General features: G+C 35.3%; 1 protein-coding gene and 1 pseudogene across 1 annotated transcript; one reads left to right on the top strand and one right to left on the bottom strand.

The window, feature by feature from the left end:
• Positions 1-425: 425 nt before the first annotated feature.
• LOC144561953 (small ribosomal subunit protein RACK1y-like) lies at positions 426-3365 on the top strand (annotated as a pseudogene).
• Positions 3366-6860: 3495 nt separating this feature from the next.
• HEMC (hydroxymethylbilane synthase) lies at positions 6861-11851 on the bottom strand. The gene is made up of 6 exons (XM_078310606.1): positions 11554-11851; positions 10501-10708; positions 9475-9672; positions 8345-8548; positions 7400-7577; positions 6861-7179 (listed from the first exon to the last, which is right to left on the bottom strand). The coding sequence occupies exons 1-6, from the start codon at positions 11733-11735 to the stop codon at positions 7067-7069; spliced, it is 1083 nt and encodes a 360-aa protein (XP_078166732.1). The 5' UTR covers positions 11736-11851; the 3' UTR covers positions 6861-7066.
• Between the last annotated feature and the right edge of the window lie 5134 nt (positions 11852-16985).

The raw sequence follows: 16985 nt of genomic DNA, 5'->3' as shown, positions 1-16985 counted from the left end.
TTTAGAATTGAGTTTACAAAGAAAATTGATAAAATCAGGACCGTCTGTTTTAGAGTTGAGTTTACACCCTAGTTCTACTCTGGATTAGATGAGGATTGTCTAAATCAGGACCGTCTGTTTTAGATCGGCCGGGTTATTAGATTTGAATAGCAGTGTACGAGTACCAAAACGACAAAACCTACCTACGGCCTACGGGCTTGTATTAAAAGAAGAAAAGATGAATGAATAATTGCTGCAAAGAAGAAAATGTTGGTGTTTAATTTGTAAAAACATTCTTCTTCTTCCAGGTGTAATTTTGGATACTTCCCATTTAAGGGTTTTAGAGAGATTATATAGTTGATTGGTGTTTAGGGTTTGTCGCTTATATTAATTTTAGAAGGAAACTCAAATTCTAGCCTCTGCCTTTCTTTCGTTGCATCTCTCTTTCTCAGACTACGTACAATGGCGTAAACCCTTATCTTGCGGGGCACGCTACGCCGCCACTCCAACATGGTGACGGCGATCGCCGTGCAGAATAACGGACAAGCGAGGATCGTCTCCTCGTCGGGTGACAAGTCCGTGATCGTTTGGAAACTCGACACTCTTGCCTTGTCAGCCAATGGATTGGTCGGAGAGAGAGAGAGCTACTCGAAGGCAGTCGGAAGGCATTTCCGTCGCCTCATTGGCCACGGATATTTTGTCCAGGATGTCGTGCTTTCATCAGATTCGAAGTTTGCACTGTCATGTGCCAGGGATGGTGCGTTGAGGCTGTGGAACCTGTCGACTGGGGGGGGGGGGGGGGTCCTCAAACGGATTTTTGTGGGCCACCTCAAGGAGGTGCTTTCAGTAGCAATATCCTTTGACAATCGTTATATTGTCTCAGCCTCTAGAGACTGCACAATTAAGCTCTGGAACACCCTCGGCGAGTGCAAGTACACCATCATGCATGCGGATGCTCACAACGATTGCGTGAGCTGTGTGCGCTTCTCCCCCACTGCCATTGGACAAGAGACAGTGTTTGTCTCTGGTTCGTGGGATCGCACTGTCAAGGTGTGGAATTTGTCCAACTGCAAGCTTCGCTACAACCTGACAGGCCACACAGGTTATGTCAATTCTGTTGCTGTCAGTCCTGATGGTTCGGTCTGTGCCAGCGGTGGCAAGGACGGTGTCACTATTCTGTGGGACCTTGCAGAGGGCAAGCATCTCTACTCCTTTGATGCCGGTGCCATTATTCATTCTCTTTGTTTCAGCCCCAACAGGTGCTGGCTGTGTGTAGCGACCGAGAATAGTGTCAGGATTTGGGACCTGCATGGAGAGCAAGTCTATTGTGCAGGACCTCAAGCCTGACCAGTCTCCTGGCAAGAACGAGATGTATTGCGCAAGTTTGAACTGGAGTGTAGATGGAAACACCCTTTTCACTGGCTTCTCAGATGGCACTATTTGGGTGCAACTACAAGTCTACAACAACCAATTGGGATTTAGTGTCTTTGTCAAGTGTTCTGAAATCTTAAATAACTATGGCGGATGTTGGCTCCTAACATTTTACATTTTATTTGTCCTCTTTGTTGTTTACTATATCTAAACAAAATATTGTAAGGGTACAATTTTAAATGTAGAAATGTTAAAAAAAAAAAAATTTAGAATGAAGCAATGATATTTTGCAAAGTGCGGATCAGTCCGTACTATAAATTTATATTTCCGTTTTTAAAGTTCAAACGGTCGATCCAAACCACTCAACATGATTTCAATATGAAAATAAACAGAGAGACCAAATTTTATATATTTAGAATTTAATTACTGTTTTTTTAATAGATAGAAATCACTACATATACAGTTCAAAATTTTTAGATTAGGTGATTTTTTACTTATCTATAAAAAGAGAAAAGGTAACGTGCCGCCAGATCAAATCCCCCGATAATCCCCGAACTTGTTTTGGATAAGATTTTAACTAATTTTTAACGGTCCAACTCCAAACTCCAAATTACTTTTATCTTAAATTCGATCTCTCTGATCTATTTCCCGTTCTCTTTGCCCTCTCTTCAAAATTTCTGATCAGAGAGATCCGACCCGACCTCCCCTCCCACGGCCTTGCCTCCGACGGCCACCACTCCGACAAGTCTTTGAAGCTCCGACGGCCGTCGATCTCGTCTCACTAGTGAAGCCTTACAATTTCATCGGAGATCGAACGGCTAAAGACGATTTCATCGCCAGTGAAACGAGAGGATGCTGCCTTTCTCCCCTCCGTTGTCGTTTCCAATCACGCCTTGCTCTCTCCATCCAGCGCCTCTTCTCCTCCGCCCAGCCAAGAACATCAAATTTGGATCAGTAAGCTGGTCTGGGTAAAAATAACAAAATAGAATGTCAGGATGGTCGAAACTACCCCTCATGAACTGGAAATTGATGAAATAAGTTGTCAATGGTTGTCTTTTGCCCCAACTGAGTCCTTCATTTACACATGCATCTTTCTTTTTGTTGATGTCTTGATATTTTCCGATCATTGACTTCTTTTCAATTAGAATAACTAACATACTTATACCTTGGTTTTTGTTAAACCTTGCATGTCATTTTTAAATATGTTGATTATTGTAGCTTGGCTGGCTCGATTGATGTAAGTTGTTGACTGCCAACACTTCTAAAGCTGAAAAGGTTTGTTCTTTTCACATGGCATTTGACATTTGGTCTCTCGAGCTATTTCATTGATTTCCCTCTTTACTTGGGATTCATTCGATGCGAGTCCCTCACCTTCATCGTCTGATGTGTGAATCCTATAAACCTAATTAAAGAATCCTGTACACTGATAGTTTCGATCCTGTAAAATATAAACCTCATCTCAAACACTGAAAGACTTGAAAGACTTTTAAGTCTTTCAAAGTCCAATCGGTAGAATAAATTTAGACTTTCAAGTCTTTAAGTCTTTCTGTGTTTGAGATGAGATTTATATTTGACAGGAACAAAACTATTAGTGTACATGATTCTTTAATTAGGTTTATAGGATTCATGGAGAGTAACTCTATGATTTAAATTTTATACTTTTATATCAACATAATTCTAAAATTGGATCTGATATAGATTGAAAATGGTTTTAGGTTGAAGCCAAAGCTTGAGGTGCAAGTCTTGAGTTGGAGATGGGTTCATGCAACCGTACTGGTACTCATATGATGAAAAAAATTGAAAAAATGTTATTTCTTCATAATTTCAGTAGTGATTTCTTTTGAAATATGATCTAATACTATATAAGCTTTAACATTGTGTAGTGCATATGGGAATGTGGGGTACTCCTGGGCTACAGTTGTAGCAGATGGCTGACAACAGACGGCACCTGTCAGGATTCATGGACCAGTTTTGCGGGACGAGATGGAGCACTTCAGGGAAAGTTATACTCATAGTTGTTATGCTTTTTGGACGGCTAAAAATATACTACATGAGAGGTGAAAAAGCCTGGAAGTTGAGGTGCACGAATTAGGCCTCATCAGCATCACGAGATCTTAGCATCTTGTTTTAGGAAACATCAGGTCTTAAGATCTAGTTCATAGTCTTTGTAAAATCACATCACTTTACTACCCCCAGTGGCCATAATTGTTAGTTCAATTATCTAATTTAAATTTTTGGGTGATGCTTTTATACAACAAAATTTTGATGTCAGCTCTTTGTTGTTGACAAGTATTAATGCCAGTACAGCCCGTAACAATCTGTATTATTCCCAAAGTACCAGGTGGACCACAAAATCCAAAATTTTAATATATGCTCATGTGATGAAAAAAAATTGAAAAAAAAAATAGAATGAGAAAATTGAGCAGCTTACAGTATTCATTATAATATGAAAAATGTACAATTGTTTACATAACCACGTGATTGATTAAAAGCATTCAACTTTTTATATGAGTCGTTACCTTTGATATCCAACAAAGTAACAATCAGAAAAATTTCTGGAACAAAAATTTAGCTCAAGTAGAATCCTAGATTCCACCAGAAGAGTCAGTTCTTCCTGGTACACTGCCGATTGGTTGAGAGTTCTTTACAAGTTCGTAAAGACAAAACATATATGTACCCGATAATTGGTGTAGGTGATCATACCTAATTTCTTTATAAACTACTTTGAGTAAGGCTATGGTGCTATGCATAGCACGGATTGATCTGTACTATGACTTTATATATTTGTTTTCAAAGTTCAAAAGGTCGATCGGAAAATTTTAATGAATGAACAAGACAGAGACAAATTTTATTAGACGGGGGCAAATTTATTTTTGTTGGGAATATATGATTTTTAATATACCTTGAAGTATGTTTTTTTTTTTTTTCTTATTCAACTCTTTTCATAGTTCTTATTCAACTTATTTTTTCATGTTCAGCTCTATTGCCGGTGTAAACCGTTGCTCGTTGGAGCTGTTCAAACTTGCCATAGCCTGAGAAGGAATCGGCACGCGCAAGTTCAAGCCAGATGTCAGGAGATGTAGAAAGTGAATGGACAAGAAAGTAAATTAAGAGAAGAGGTAGAATCTGCAGCATTTGAGCCTGTCTCATGGTTTTTATTTGAGAAAATGATAAGAAGTGGGTTTTTTTGGGCACGAGAGATATATAGGTGTATTGATATATATTAGATGTATTAGTTACTCTATTTGGAAATTATGCGTTGACAAATTAAGTTGGGTCTGTCTTATTGCATGTACATTAATTCATGCGAATTTGTTAGTTGGTGCTATTTGCATTAAAATATTTAATATACCTTACTGCAACAATGACATGATTTAGTTCAAATTTATGTTGTATAGGAATATTGGTAAGAATTTATACTTCATTTTGTTATGTTTTTTTGGTTTAGAGTAGGAACATGATTTCACTCTAGTAAAGACTAGATTGACCTAAGTTTATAGAATTCATACATCAGATTTACATAATTTTTTATTTAAGTTTACAGAATTCTTGACATGTTATTTAAGATTTTAAACACTAGAAGATCATCTTAAATTTACAGAATTCATTGCTTAGGTTTAATAATTATAAGTAGTGTTATGTTAGAATTTTAGTTTACAAAGTTTTACAGTAAGATTTACAAAATTTAAAACATACAATTTTAGTTTTTGGATACAGCACATCAAAAAAGAAATTTTTTATAAATTTCAATTTAGGTTTACATAATTCAACACTTAAGTTTACAGAGTTATGTGATATAATTAACAGAATTCAAAATAATTGAAAGAAGTATATAGATGCAGAATTTAACAAAACTAAAATTTTGAAAAAAAAAATAAAATAAATTTTTTTTTTACCGATTTACAGTATTCAACGAAACTGTCTACAGAGTTATGTGATAAGGTTTATAGAATTTAAAACAATTCGATGTAGCATCTAGATGCAAATTTAAAAAAAATAAAAGTTTGAAAATATTAAAATTTGAATTTTGTTTACCGATTTATAGTATTCAATGAAATTGTCTATAGAGTTATGTGGTCAGGTTTACAGAATTCAAAACAATTGAAAGAAGCATCCAGATGCAAATTTAAAAAAAACTTTAAAATAAAATTAAAATTTGAATTTGGTTTACCGATTTATAGTATTGATGTTTACAGGATTTAGTATTGATGTTTACAGAATTAGTTGAATTAGTTTACAGGATTTAGTATTGTTGTTTACATGATTTAGTATTGATGTTTACAGAATTGAAAGTATTGATGTTTACAGGATTTGTTGAATTAGTTTACATGATTTAGTATTGATGTTTACAGAATTAGTTGAACTAGTTTACAGGATTTAGTATTGATGTTTACAGAATTAGTAGAAAAAAAATTTGAATTCTTTTTTACATTTTTAAAAAATAAAATATTGAAAAAAATTTAAAAATTGAATTTTTTTTTACCGGTTTATAGGATTAAACGAAACTATTTACAGAGTTATGTAGTAAGGTTTACAGAATTCAAAATAATTAAAAGTAGTATCTAGAAGGAGACAAAAAAATTTTGAAGAAAAATTAAAAAAAAGAATTTTGAAAAAAGTTTTGAAAAAAAATTATGAAAAATTTTTTTGAATAAAAATTTTTTGAATAAAAATTTCGAAAATAAAGTTTTGAAAAAAAAAACTCGAATATTTTTTACATATTTCTGTTTACAAAGTTTTAATGTAGTCATAGTTAGTTTTTAGTTTTGAAAAACTGTTAGAGATCTTCTAAATGTGGTCCTAGTCAAAGGTCTAGAAGTGGTCCCAGTCAAAGTAGTTAAAGTGGTGGTTAAAGTGGAAGTTATTGGGGACCACACATAATTGAAAGTTTTATGTTGACAGGATTTGTTGAATTAGTTTACAGAATTTAGTATTGATGTTTACAGGATTTGGTATTGATGTTTACAGAATTAGTCCGCAGATTTTTGGGGGACTGGAGTTGGGAGACTGTTAGCTGCAAAAATAGTACATTTTATTTGAACTTTGTAAACGGAGATATTGACCAATAGCACGGACCGTTCCACACTTTGTAAAGTACCGTAGCCCCACTCTTAATTTCTGTTGCTCTAGTTCCTTTATTCTTTCCTAGTTCTAGCTAGTAAATAGTAAATACTGCTTTCTTCATCTATAACAGTGGAACTGGTTACTGGAAACAGTCTGAGCAAAGATATGGAAGCGAAACTCACTGTGACAACTTCTGGGCACGCAAAGCAGAAGGGAATAACCAAAAACACGGGTAAGTCGTCGAAGAAATCTGAACTTGCATGCACTTCTCGGTCCATGAAGCAAAGCAATTATGAGGGTTACTCCAGCAGCAAGTGGATTTTAGAAAAGAACCAATTAACAAGATCACAAATATTTTCCACCTAGAACTTGTCTATGAAACAAAGCTCACTTGAGGCATATAATTATGAACATTAAAGCAATAAAAATAAAGAGTGCTTAGCTTGTCATGTCCAATTTCAGAATATAAATCATCAAACCAGGAATAAATTATACATTTAATTTGTAGCACTTAACTTAAGAAATCATCCAAACTGCTACAAAACTGCTGGAAGATTAAAAGGAAATAAATCACAAAAAGAATAGTAAAAATAATGCCTAACAAAAGTTTTACTGTCGCCCTTCCTCTCTATCACTGGGAAACTCAAATATTCTACCAATTAAAGAAATCAGGTCCTGCTCTAGAGAGCAACTCTTTCCCAGCATCTTTTCCCATTTCTACCATCTCATCAAAAGCATAAGCCCCTTGTCTTGAAGTCTCTAACACTATAAAAAGTTAAAAGAGAAAAATGGAATCAATTTTCTCAAAAATCAGGAACAATTAGGTCTACCATTACTAACAAGAACAAATAAACGATACAGAATGTACGCACTATTTTGTCATATCATGCACTTGTGGCTGTGAGGCCAAGTTACAATACCTATGGCTATCAACATAGAGGCGGGTACCCATATGACAGTTCTCACCCATAAAAAGTATAGTTACCTCGAGTCCCATCAGGTGAAGCAACCAAGCCTCTAAACAAGCAATTTCCATCACTGTCTCGGGAAGCATATCCAGCAATTGGAGTTCGACAAGATCCATCTAGTGTCTCGAGAAATGCCCTTTCACAAGAAACTGCTAACCTTGTCTCCTCGTGATTTAGTAGTGATAGATAGTTGGCCTGTTAATGCATGTATTTTGAGTTTCTAATAAAGAAGCGAAGTATATAGAGTTTCTTACTATATGTAGAATGGTATGATATGGTGAAGTACTAGTTTTGTGTGCCTAACTACACTACTTTTTTAAGTGGATGGATGCTTAAGCCTTAGTTAAGAAATGAAAAAACTAAAATTTTGGAAGATGAGTGTCTAGCGTGATTAATGCCTGATGAAGTTACGAGAGCCTGGTTAAATTAAAGAATCAATTATAGCACACAAAAGCTTGGAACTGTCTGAAGTAGCTTACAAAAAAGAAGAATATCTAAAATGCTAATTATATAGGCAAATTACCCTTTGATTTTAATGATTTACAATGAAAACCAAGTGTTCCTCATACCTAAAGAGGCATTACTTACCACAATTAAAGGCCTGAGTTGACCTCAAACAAACCTTATGTTTCCTCATATAGACCTAAATAATACAAACCCAGCCTCAATTTAGGCATATCAAACCACATTTAGTCTCAAATAGAATTAGTTATGCACAATGTTGAACACAGTAGAATCCAACATTGTCAAACCTGACAAAACCAATATTAAGCAATGACATAGAACCTTGTCACTGGAATCCTATTATATCATCTACTTGACAAATTTGTAGTTTCTAATGATGCCCTGAAATGAGTCCCAAATTAGCTCAAACATGTGCAAATAACAACTGAACTCAATATTGTCTCAATTAATATGACAGCAGAACAAAGCTAGAAGTAAAAATACATATTGAAACATACCATTTTATCATCATTGCTTCTGCAAGCTATACCAATTGCACCTTGTGCAATTGCTGGAAGCATTTCTTCGATAGGCAATATGGCTGTGACAGTATCAGTCATGTTCAACCTCTTTAACCCTGCTAATGCCAACAAAGTGGCCTGAACTTCCCCTTCACCGAGTTTCTTTAGCCTTGTCTGAACGTTTCCTCGGAAATTCACTACCTATAGTGTCGGAGAAAAGTAAAATTTATCACAACATAAGAGGAATACAAAGATTCAGAAAGCATATTGAACAAGCTTAAAGAAAACATGCTAACAATTCCTGTGACTAATTAACAGTAATTTAGATAGACCCAAACCCACACTATAAACAAACAAACTAGCAGTGTCAGTGCATGACCCCACCCAACAGTAAACCCCTTGCTCAACCTGACACAAACCAACCTGTTTATTATTTTTCTTTCTTTTTGGGAGATTCAGAGGCTGGCTGCATTAACTGGACCTGTATGGAGGTGTGGAAATTGCAGAAAATAAAACTTCTTTAAAATGTGGGACTTGAACTTGAGTGATCTGTTGAGAGAACCAATAGACAGACCATCTAAGCACAGCAACATATATTGTATTTAAGTCATTCGTTCCACTGTAACAGGTCGGGTCGGGTTGCTGCAGATCCATCTATTTCAGGAACGGGTCGACCATTTCCTAACATGTGTTGGGTCAGGCTGGGTATAATAATATTTGTGACCGACCCAAACTCGACAACCCGACCAATTGACACCCCCAAATATTACAAACTGAGAAAGGAAGAAAAAAGAAACAAACAATGTAATCATGATACTGGTTCAAAAGAATTAATACACCTTGACAGTATACCAAACTAAAGAACAAATAGAGGAAAATATTGAAAACAAAAACCAACAAAAGATGCTTTCGCAAAAGCCAGTATCATACTGGTACAAAGCTTGACTAGTACATATGGAAATGAAGCTCCTACCGTTACAGTAATAAAGACCTAGATTAGATACAAGTAACCTGCATGGCAATATGCATGTACTAGACTGAACACTACCATACAAAATCAAGATCCCCAAAAGACATCTCAAACACGGAGAACAACTATACACAAGCAACAAATCGAAGGCACTCACCTTCAGAGAAGGATATCTGAGAAGGATTTGAGATTGTCGTCTGAGAGAAGCACTGCCGACAAGACTCCCAGCTGGCAACTCAGCAAGAGATTTTGCACTCAAACTGATAAAAGCATCTCTCACATCTTCTCTTGGGAGGTTGCATGGCAAAATTGTCCCTTCTGGTATGTATGTTGGCACATCCTTCATTGAATGGACCTATAAATATAAAAAATAGGTTTCTGTCAGCTTAATCTTTTAGTGAAGCTCATTTAGCCACTTGGCATCAGGCATGTACAAAAGTGCCTCTTCATGTGAGGTGCAGCGCTGAGAACATAATATAATTTGTAGCAACAAATTTCAACTAAAACCCAATGCTTCTTTGGTACTTGCAAACAATGCAAACAGTGACATCAAATGTCTGTTTTGTTAAAATTTGACTATTTTGCACCAATTTAATCAGCCCTTTATCAATCAAACCCAAATTGAACTAAATTAAAGACAAGCATCTGATATTAAGGAATTAAGCAGCATTTTGTTTAACTTAACCTTGTTTTACATTTTTTGTATGATATATAACAACCAAAAAAGTGTTAGTCACTTGCTGCTGCATACGGGATATGTAATAACCCAAAAATATTTTGTGCTTTTTGCAGACAACAACAATATTTTATCATATTTGCACAAATACTAATTTTGCCCTTGATCAACACAACCACTTACAACATCTTTGCCCTGAACTCTACTAAACTTCCTAATACGAATCAAAGTAAAATCAAGCAAAGAAAATGTATGATATTAAATTCCAAATAATGATGAAACTTCTTATCAATAATTTTGACTCAGTCAGGGGGCAAATCAGCATTTGTCTTTTGCCTGGCGGCTGGGTTTCATTTATAAATACACAAAAGATGACAGATCTAGCAGTCAATAAAAGAAATACCAGCTGTCATATGCAAATAGCAAGATAAATCAAACAATCAGGAATAGCCTTTGTGCCTTTTCTATCAATGCAAACTATTGGAGAAATTGAGTATGTTATCATACCGCAATGTCGATTCTGCTCTCCAACAATGCCTCATCGATCTCCTTTGTAAAGAGCCCCTTGCCACCAATGTCAGCCAGGGGTTGGTTCAGAATTTTGTCACCAGTGGTTTTGATAATAATTATCTCAATCGCACCTTCTTCGGCTAATTCAGAGTGTGCTGCTTTGAGCTTTTCACGTGTTTCGTACGCTTGTGCAAGGGCTAGTGGGCTGTCCTACGCCAACAAACGAAAACATTAAATTCAAAATACATAAAAGAGACGTACAGTAAAATTATAAAATCATGAAAGGTCTTGCTAAAGAATAAGCTGAGGAGATAAGATGTGCAAATTGTGTAAATACTATGAAGGGAACACCAATATGCAATGCAGTGTATTTTATTTTAAAATGTTGATTCTATACTTGGTACAAAAGTATGAACTATCAAGTGTGAATTATGGGATTGTATCACATTTAGTCTTGAGGAAGTTCTACAGGTTATCATGTCCAAACTGACTAGAATATAGAGCAAAAAAAAAAAAAAAAAATTAGAGCTTAAATTAGAAAGACAGGTCAGGTCAATTAAGTTAAAATTTAGGTCAATAAAATTAGAATTAGGGCCGATGAAGCCAAAGTTATATAAATGGTCTAGTGTGATCATTAGTTATGAAATTCAATCCAATTTGGTCTGAGTTGACTTAAATTTGGATCCAGCTTTGTCTGAGTTACATTCAAATAGCTGATGATTTCCTTAATAAACATACCTAGAAGGATAAACAAACTAAAACGCTGGAGTATTACCATTTCTCCATCATGCAAAATTTCAAAATTTCGTTTTTCCAGAAAAAAAAAAAATTTAAACGAGAGATTTCGTCAATTTAAAGCGGAACTGACAACTGTCCAGAAATAAAGGTAGTCGCAACAAGTGCATTGCAATGACAAATATGTCTGATTTTTGTCCAAATTCACTGGCCAAGCAATTAACTAGAGAAAGCTTAATCAAAATTAAGCAATATTACTCACCAACAAGCTACAAAAGAATAGCAAAATTGAATTCGACAAAGCGAAGCTCAAACCTTCCTCTAGTGCCAATTCTGACGAGAGCGACCTTGGCCTGAGTCTCCTGCTCAACCGCGACGGCAGCTCTGGTTTTCACAACACACCTCCTTACTCTTCTCGGGATGTGGATACCACTGGAGGAGGTGGGCCCCACGTTCGGAGGAGCAAAAAGGGATCTCATGGCGACAGCTCCAGCCATTGTTGAGAGGAAGGAAGAGAGATAAGAGAGAAAGAGAGAGCAGTAGTAGCGGGTTAGATGGGTTTTCTGTTGAGATGGAGAAGATAATGTCAGTGGATTGACCAATCAGACCAGTGCGACTGATATCGGGTAGGGTTTAGTAGTATTAGATCTGAACCCGGTTGGAATTCTCATTATTTGAAGCACTAATTACGCGCTGTTGATGGCTTGTAAGTTACAAGGAACTCTTACGAAATCTTGTAGAAGGCGTACTAATCTTGAGGTCGTCCGCACAGTGTGACTCTTGTGCTGCATGGTGCAGCGCGGCAGAAGATCTGAATCGGTAATACAAGTGACAGAATCATTACAATGATAATATTTAAATACCAAGCTGTTTCTATGAAATAATAATATTTTTTGTTATAAGCATGTATGGTTCATTTGTACAACCTATGATGAAAACGTTCATAATCAGCGGCGGATCCACTGTAGCACAGGGGGTCAGCTGCCTCCCGCTGGATTTTCAAAAATAGTGCTAAAATTCTGTTTTTCGGACCTTTACCCCTCCCTAGAATTCAAATTGCCCCCCTGTAGTCCATTCTGGAATTCTAATAGACGGAACGTAGCCCATATAAACTCTGAGCGAAACAAATTAGCAGAGTCCAAATAGGCGCTGATCCCAAATAGCGAAAATTAGTTGAACCAAATTTTTTTTTTTTTTAATTCAAAGGCAGAGGCTGCCAAGTTGAACCAAAATGTTGATTATTTCAAATTCCCTATAAATGTTGAATTGTTGATTTTTTTCCAAGTAATTTAGGATTTTTATTATATTGATTGGTATTGTTTTTTTGTTATATTGAATTGTACCCGATAAGCTATTTGCATCCGATTATTGCCCCGCCCTGACAAAAATCCTACGTCCGCCCCTGTTCATAATCATTACAACATCAAAGGTTGAATCATATACAAGCAAACAAGTTCACATGCTTAACAATAATGAATAATTATATTGATCCCCTCACCCCTGTCCCCCCATTTAACCCTGCACTCTCTCTCTCCAAATTAACTCCCTAAACTGCCTTTTATCCCTGCATTAATTCCTCTAAGAATTTTCATTTATCCCCGCATTAATTACTACCCTTTAATAACAATCCCCGCATTAATTAACAATCCCCACATTAATTATACTGTCCTCTAATAACAATCCCTCATTAATTATACTATCATTTAATAACAATTCCCGCTAATAAATATTTATCTGTTTATTGATGTTCAAAAATGTATTTATCATTGTTCTGACAAGTATTTATCCTTATGTCTGAGAAATATTTATCATTGTCCCTGACATGATAATACTTTGATTTGATTAAACATTACTTATTGACAAGTTCAAGAACAAAGTTCAAGAAAGTATTTATCGTTGTTCTGACAAGTATTTACGATTATATATGGAAAGTATTTATCATTGTCACAGATGTTTTACTGTAAGTTGCAATTATGTCTGAGAAATATTTATCTATGTAACATAAAGTATTTATCATTATGTCTGAGAAATATTTATAATTGATATTTTACTGAAAGTTGCAATTATGTCTGATAAGTATTTATTCCTGTAACATATAGTATTTATCAATGTATCATAAAATATTTATCCTTATGTCTGAGAAGTATTTATCATTCATATTGTACTGAAAATTGCAATTATGTCTGATAAGTTTTTATCCATGTAACATAAAGTATTTATCAATGTATCATAAAGTATTTATCCTTATGTCTGAGAAGTATTTATCATTGGGTGAGGGGATAGTTTATTTAATGGTCCCCAGTTGTGCGGGGACAATCCAGAAAAAAATGGAAAATTTGTGCGGGGATAAATGACAAGTATTTATGATGGGATTGTTTATTTAATGATCCCCAGTTGTGCGGGGATGATTCAAAAAAAAAGGAAATTTTGTGCGGGGACAACTAATGGATTGATTTATTCTTTCCTAAATAGAGATCATTGCATAGGGATTAACACTTTGCAAATTCACGATAAATACTTTGATGCTTCAAGTTAAATACTAACAGTTTCTGCGGAGTATTAATTATTGAGCGGTCCCCCCATGATATTTTTGGCAGTTTGTACGGGGTTTTTTGCGGGGATTGTTATCAGGTGTTAGTGTAATAATCTAGAAGTCAATAATACGATAATTTATCATAAAGCTTTGTTCATGAATTGGATGATTAATATCATTTTGTTGCCTTGAGTATTATTGAATTTATGGATCATTTCGAGTTCATGACTGAAATTGTGAAACTCCATAATATAGATAATATACACTCTTAAAAAGTCACTGACCAAGGAAATTAGCAGGAACACTAATTACCGCGATAAGGTTAGTATGTGGATTAAAAGATGGTTAAGTTTTACAAACCACCTGACACGAGATGTCATTTTAATCACATAGATACATGTTCTAGGAACATGGTATTTGACAGACCCTGAATGAAACATTAAATATAATTGTGTTCGTGTCATTTATGTTTTCATTCAGTGTCAAGTTCTACAGTATGAGGTATTCATCTTTCCTACTAAGAAATGTATATGTGTGATTGTTATCAAACGCTGTCGGTAAAATGCAGTTATAACGGTAGCTCTTCGGTATACATGGCTTAGCTGAGGTAGTGATGGTTTACCAAAAATACTATTGTCCCTCGTATCTCTATACGAGCTATAGCATCACTGGGCCCCTTGATAGAGTAAGATTATCTGCTAGCAGTATAATTACAAGAGTAATTATATTTGATAATCTGCTCAAGATCAAGAAAAGATTCAGTTAGCAAGGATGACACGCATCTACCTTGAAACTAATCTGATAGCTATGAGACAGAAGAACAGACACAAGTAAATTATTTACTGGATCGTGATATTGTACAGTACAGCATCATCTGTGTAATTGGATGGTCATGATGTATTGTCAGATGCCGCTCATGATTATAGAAGTTAAAACAGTTTTAACTCTGTTTACCAACATAACACAGATCCTATTGGGTCACACCATATAGGAGTTAATCGGAGAATCTTATTGTGATTGATTATAAATTGGTTATGATCAATAGTAAGATGGTTATAATTAATTATACGTGTTATAATTAAATTATAAATGTTATGTAAAAATAACAAGCAAAAACATTGGTTAATTTATAAACGTGTGTGACACGTTGTATAAAAGTTAACCGGTTAATTTATAAATGTGCAGGACACGTTGTATAAATTACCGAAACAACAACCGCAAGAAAAATATATATAATTGTTCAGAATAATTATACGAATATTATTTGTATTCGGGCCGAGGGCATTCAGGTCTTTTCAGATTCGTCCTTATCCGCATGACATGTCATCGATCCTATCTAGATGACACGTCATCGATACCGAAACAAACAGCCGCAAGAAAAATATATATAATTGTTCAGAATAATTATACGAGCATTATTTGTGTTCGGGCTGAGGGCATTCGGGTCTTTTCAGATTCGTCCTTATTCGCATGACATGTCATCGATCCTATCCAGATGACACGTCATCGATCTTATCCACATGACATGTCATCCTTATCCATTCAATGACATATGTTGTAAATAGGCCGAACTTGGAGGGCATTTTGGTCTTTTGGCAACCGACCCTAAACCCTATAAATAGGGGTGGAGGGGTAGAGAGAAAAATCGCTAATTCACTCATACCGTTTCGTGTCGAAACGGATCGGTATTTTCTTTCTTTCTCGGTTTCTCTCCCAAATAGTGTTTCGGTTGAGAAAAGAAAGTTATACGTAGTTGACGTATAATCTTGCGAGTTGTTGTGAAGTATATTTACGGGATCGATGAATAGTGTTTTACCGAATTTCGCGGTATGTCAGTTTTGCATATTGATGAAACTAAGCAACCGAAAATTCGTGTTTACGGGTTTTCGTCTTTTTCCCGTGAATAGTGTTTTTGCATAATTCTGCAGTTTACGGTATTTCTGGCAGAAGAAATAAACCGCTCTCCGGTTAGTCCTGGTGGATAACCGATAGAGGTATCACACGTGTGATACTCCGAGTCGATTCCTTCCCTGGTAAGGCTCTACTCGCTCGGTCTGCATTCCAACTGTGATTTGGAAACAAGGTATAAATATGCTATATTAATCTATTTAATTGGTAAGTAGATTAAAGTTTTATTAATCAATAATGGAGTAGATCTGTAAAAAGGATTAAATTGGGTTTTGATGCCAAAGGAATACTGAAGGTGGACCGCCTTGGAAAGTTTCCTGACATACCCCGTTTAATCCTGAGCTTAAGTTGGCCGTAGAAATTTTTGTTCTACGGTCATTCCGCAACTTAAACCTAAACGGGTTTTTGGTTACAGCACCCCGAAACCCCAACATCAGGATCCATGGAGGTTTGTATTTGAAATTGTCTTGTTTTAAGAAAATAACTTTTTTTGAATTAACTTTTTTAGAAGTAAATCCGGAATCAATCCTTGACGTTGGATTGGGCATTTTTAAACATACACAAATTGGCATTGATTTTGTCTACATTTCAACCATCTAAATCTTTGGATGTAGCGAGAATAGCGGGAACAACGAGAACAGTGCTATTCCGATCCATTCAAACATACTCAGGAAATAGCAAACTACTCTCTCAAATGTTTAATTGTCGTTCTCGCTATTCTAAATGTTCAATCCAAACAACATTCCGAATAACTTTGAGTTAGCGCTATTCTTAAATAGTAGCTATTCTAACTATTCTTAACCTACTATTCTCAACAGTAGTTATTCTAGTTATTCTCTAGTGCATCCAAACGTACTTAAATACCCATTGATGTTAGAATGGGTATTTAATTTAATTTCAAGTACCATTAAAAGAAAAGACTTAATCTATGAGTTTGCAATGGAAATTTTTTGCCTATAGAAAATATTAAAAAAAAAAGAAGAGAGAAAAAATAAGAATAACTTTAAATTTCTAATAGAAGAATTGATCGAATTTCTATCAATTTAAAGTTTGAATAAGTAGAAATTCCACCCATCCAAAACACATTTTTTTTCTGCAGGTGTGCATGTATCTGGATTTTTTGTGGTCCTATCATCTATGGCTCCTTATTTATGCTATCTTTCTCATATGATAAACCCAAGCCATCGATAATCTGGACACATATATGTTTTTCTCAGTGTTCTAAATAGCGCCGATGTAGCGACACTATAGTATTTTTGGACCCTAAACGCTCTATTTGAGCTAGGACGCTATAGCGGTAATAACG

The sequence above is a fragment of the Carex rostrata genome, chromosome 11 (assembly GCF_964058835.1).
Source record: "Carex rostrata chromosome 11, lpCarRost1.2, whole genome shotgun sequence".
NCBI lineage: Eukaryota > Viridiplantae > Streptophyta > Magnoliopsida > Poales > Cyperaceae > Carex > Carex rostrata.
This window is presented reverse-complemented; position numbering and strand designations above follow the sequence as displayed.

Coding starts and splice junctions, on each gene's coding strand:
- HEMC (XM_078310606.1), bottom strand. CDS start 11,735: ATGGCTGGAGCTGTCGCCATGAGATCCCTTTTTGCTCCTCCGAACGTG. Junction 8,549..9,474: donor TCAGATATCCTTCTCTGAAG/GTGAGTGCCTTC, acceptor CCGACACTATAG/GTAGTGAATTTCCGAGGAAA. Junction 7,578..8,344: donor GAAGCAATGATGATAAAATG/GTATGTTTCAAT, acceptor ATGCATTAACAG/GCCAACTATCTATCACTACT.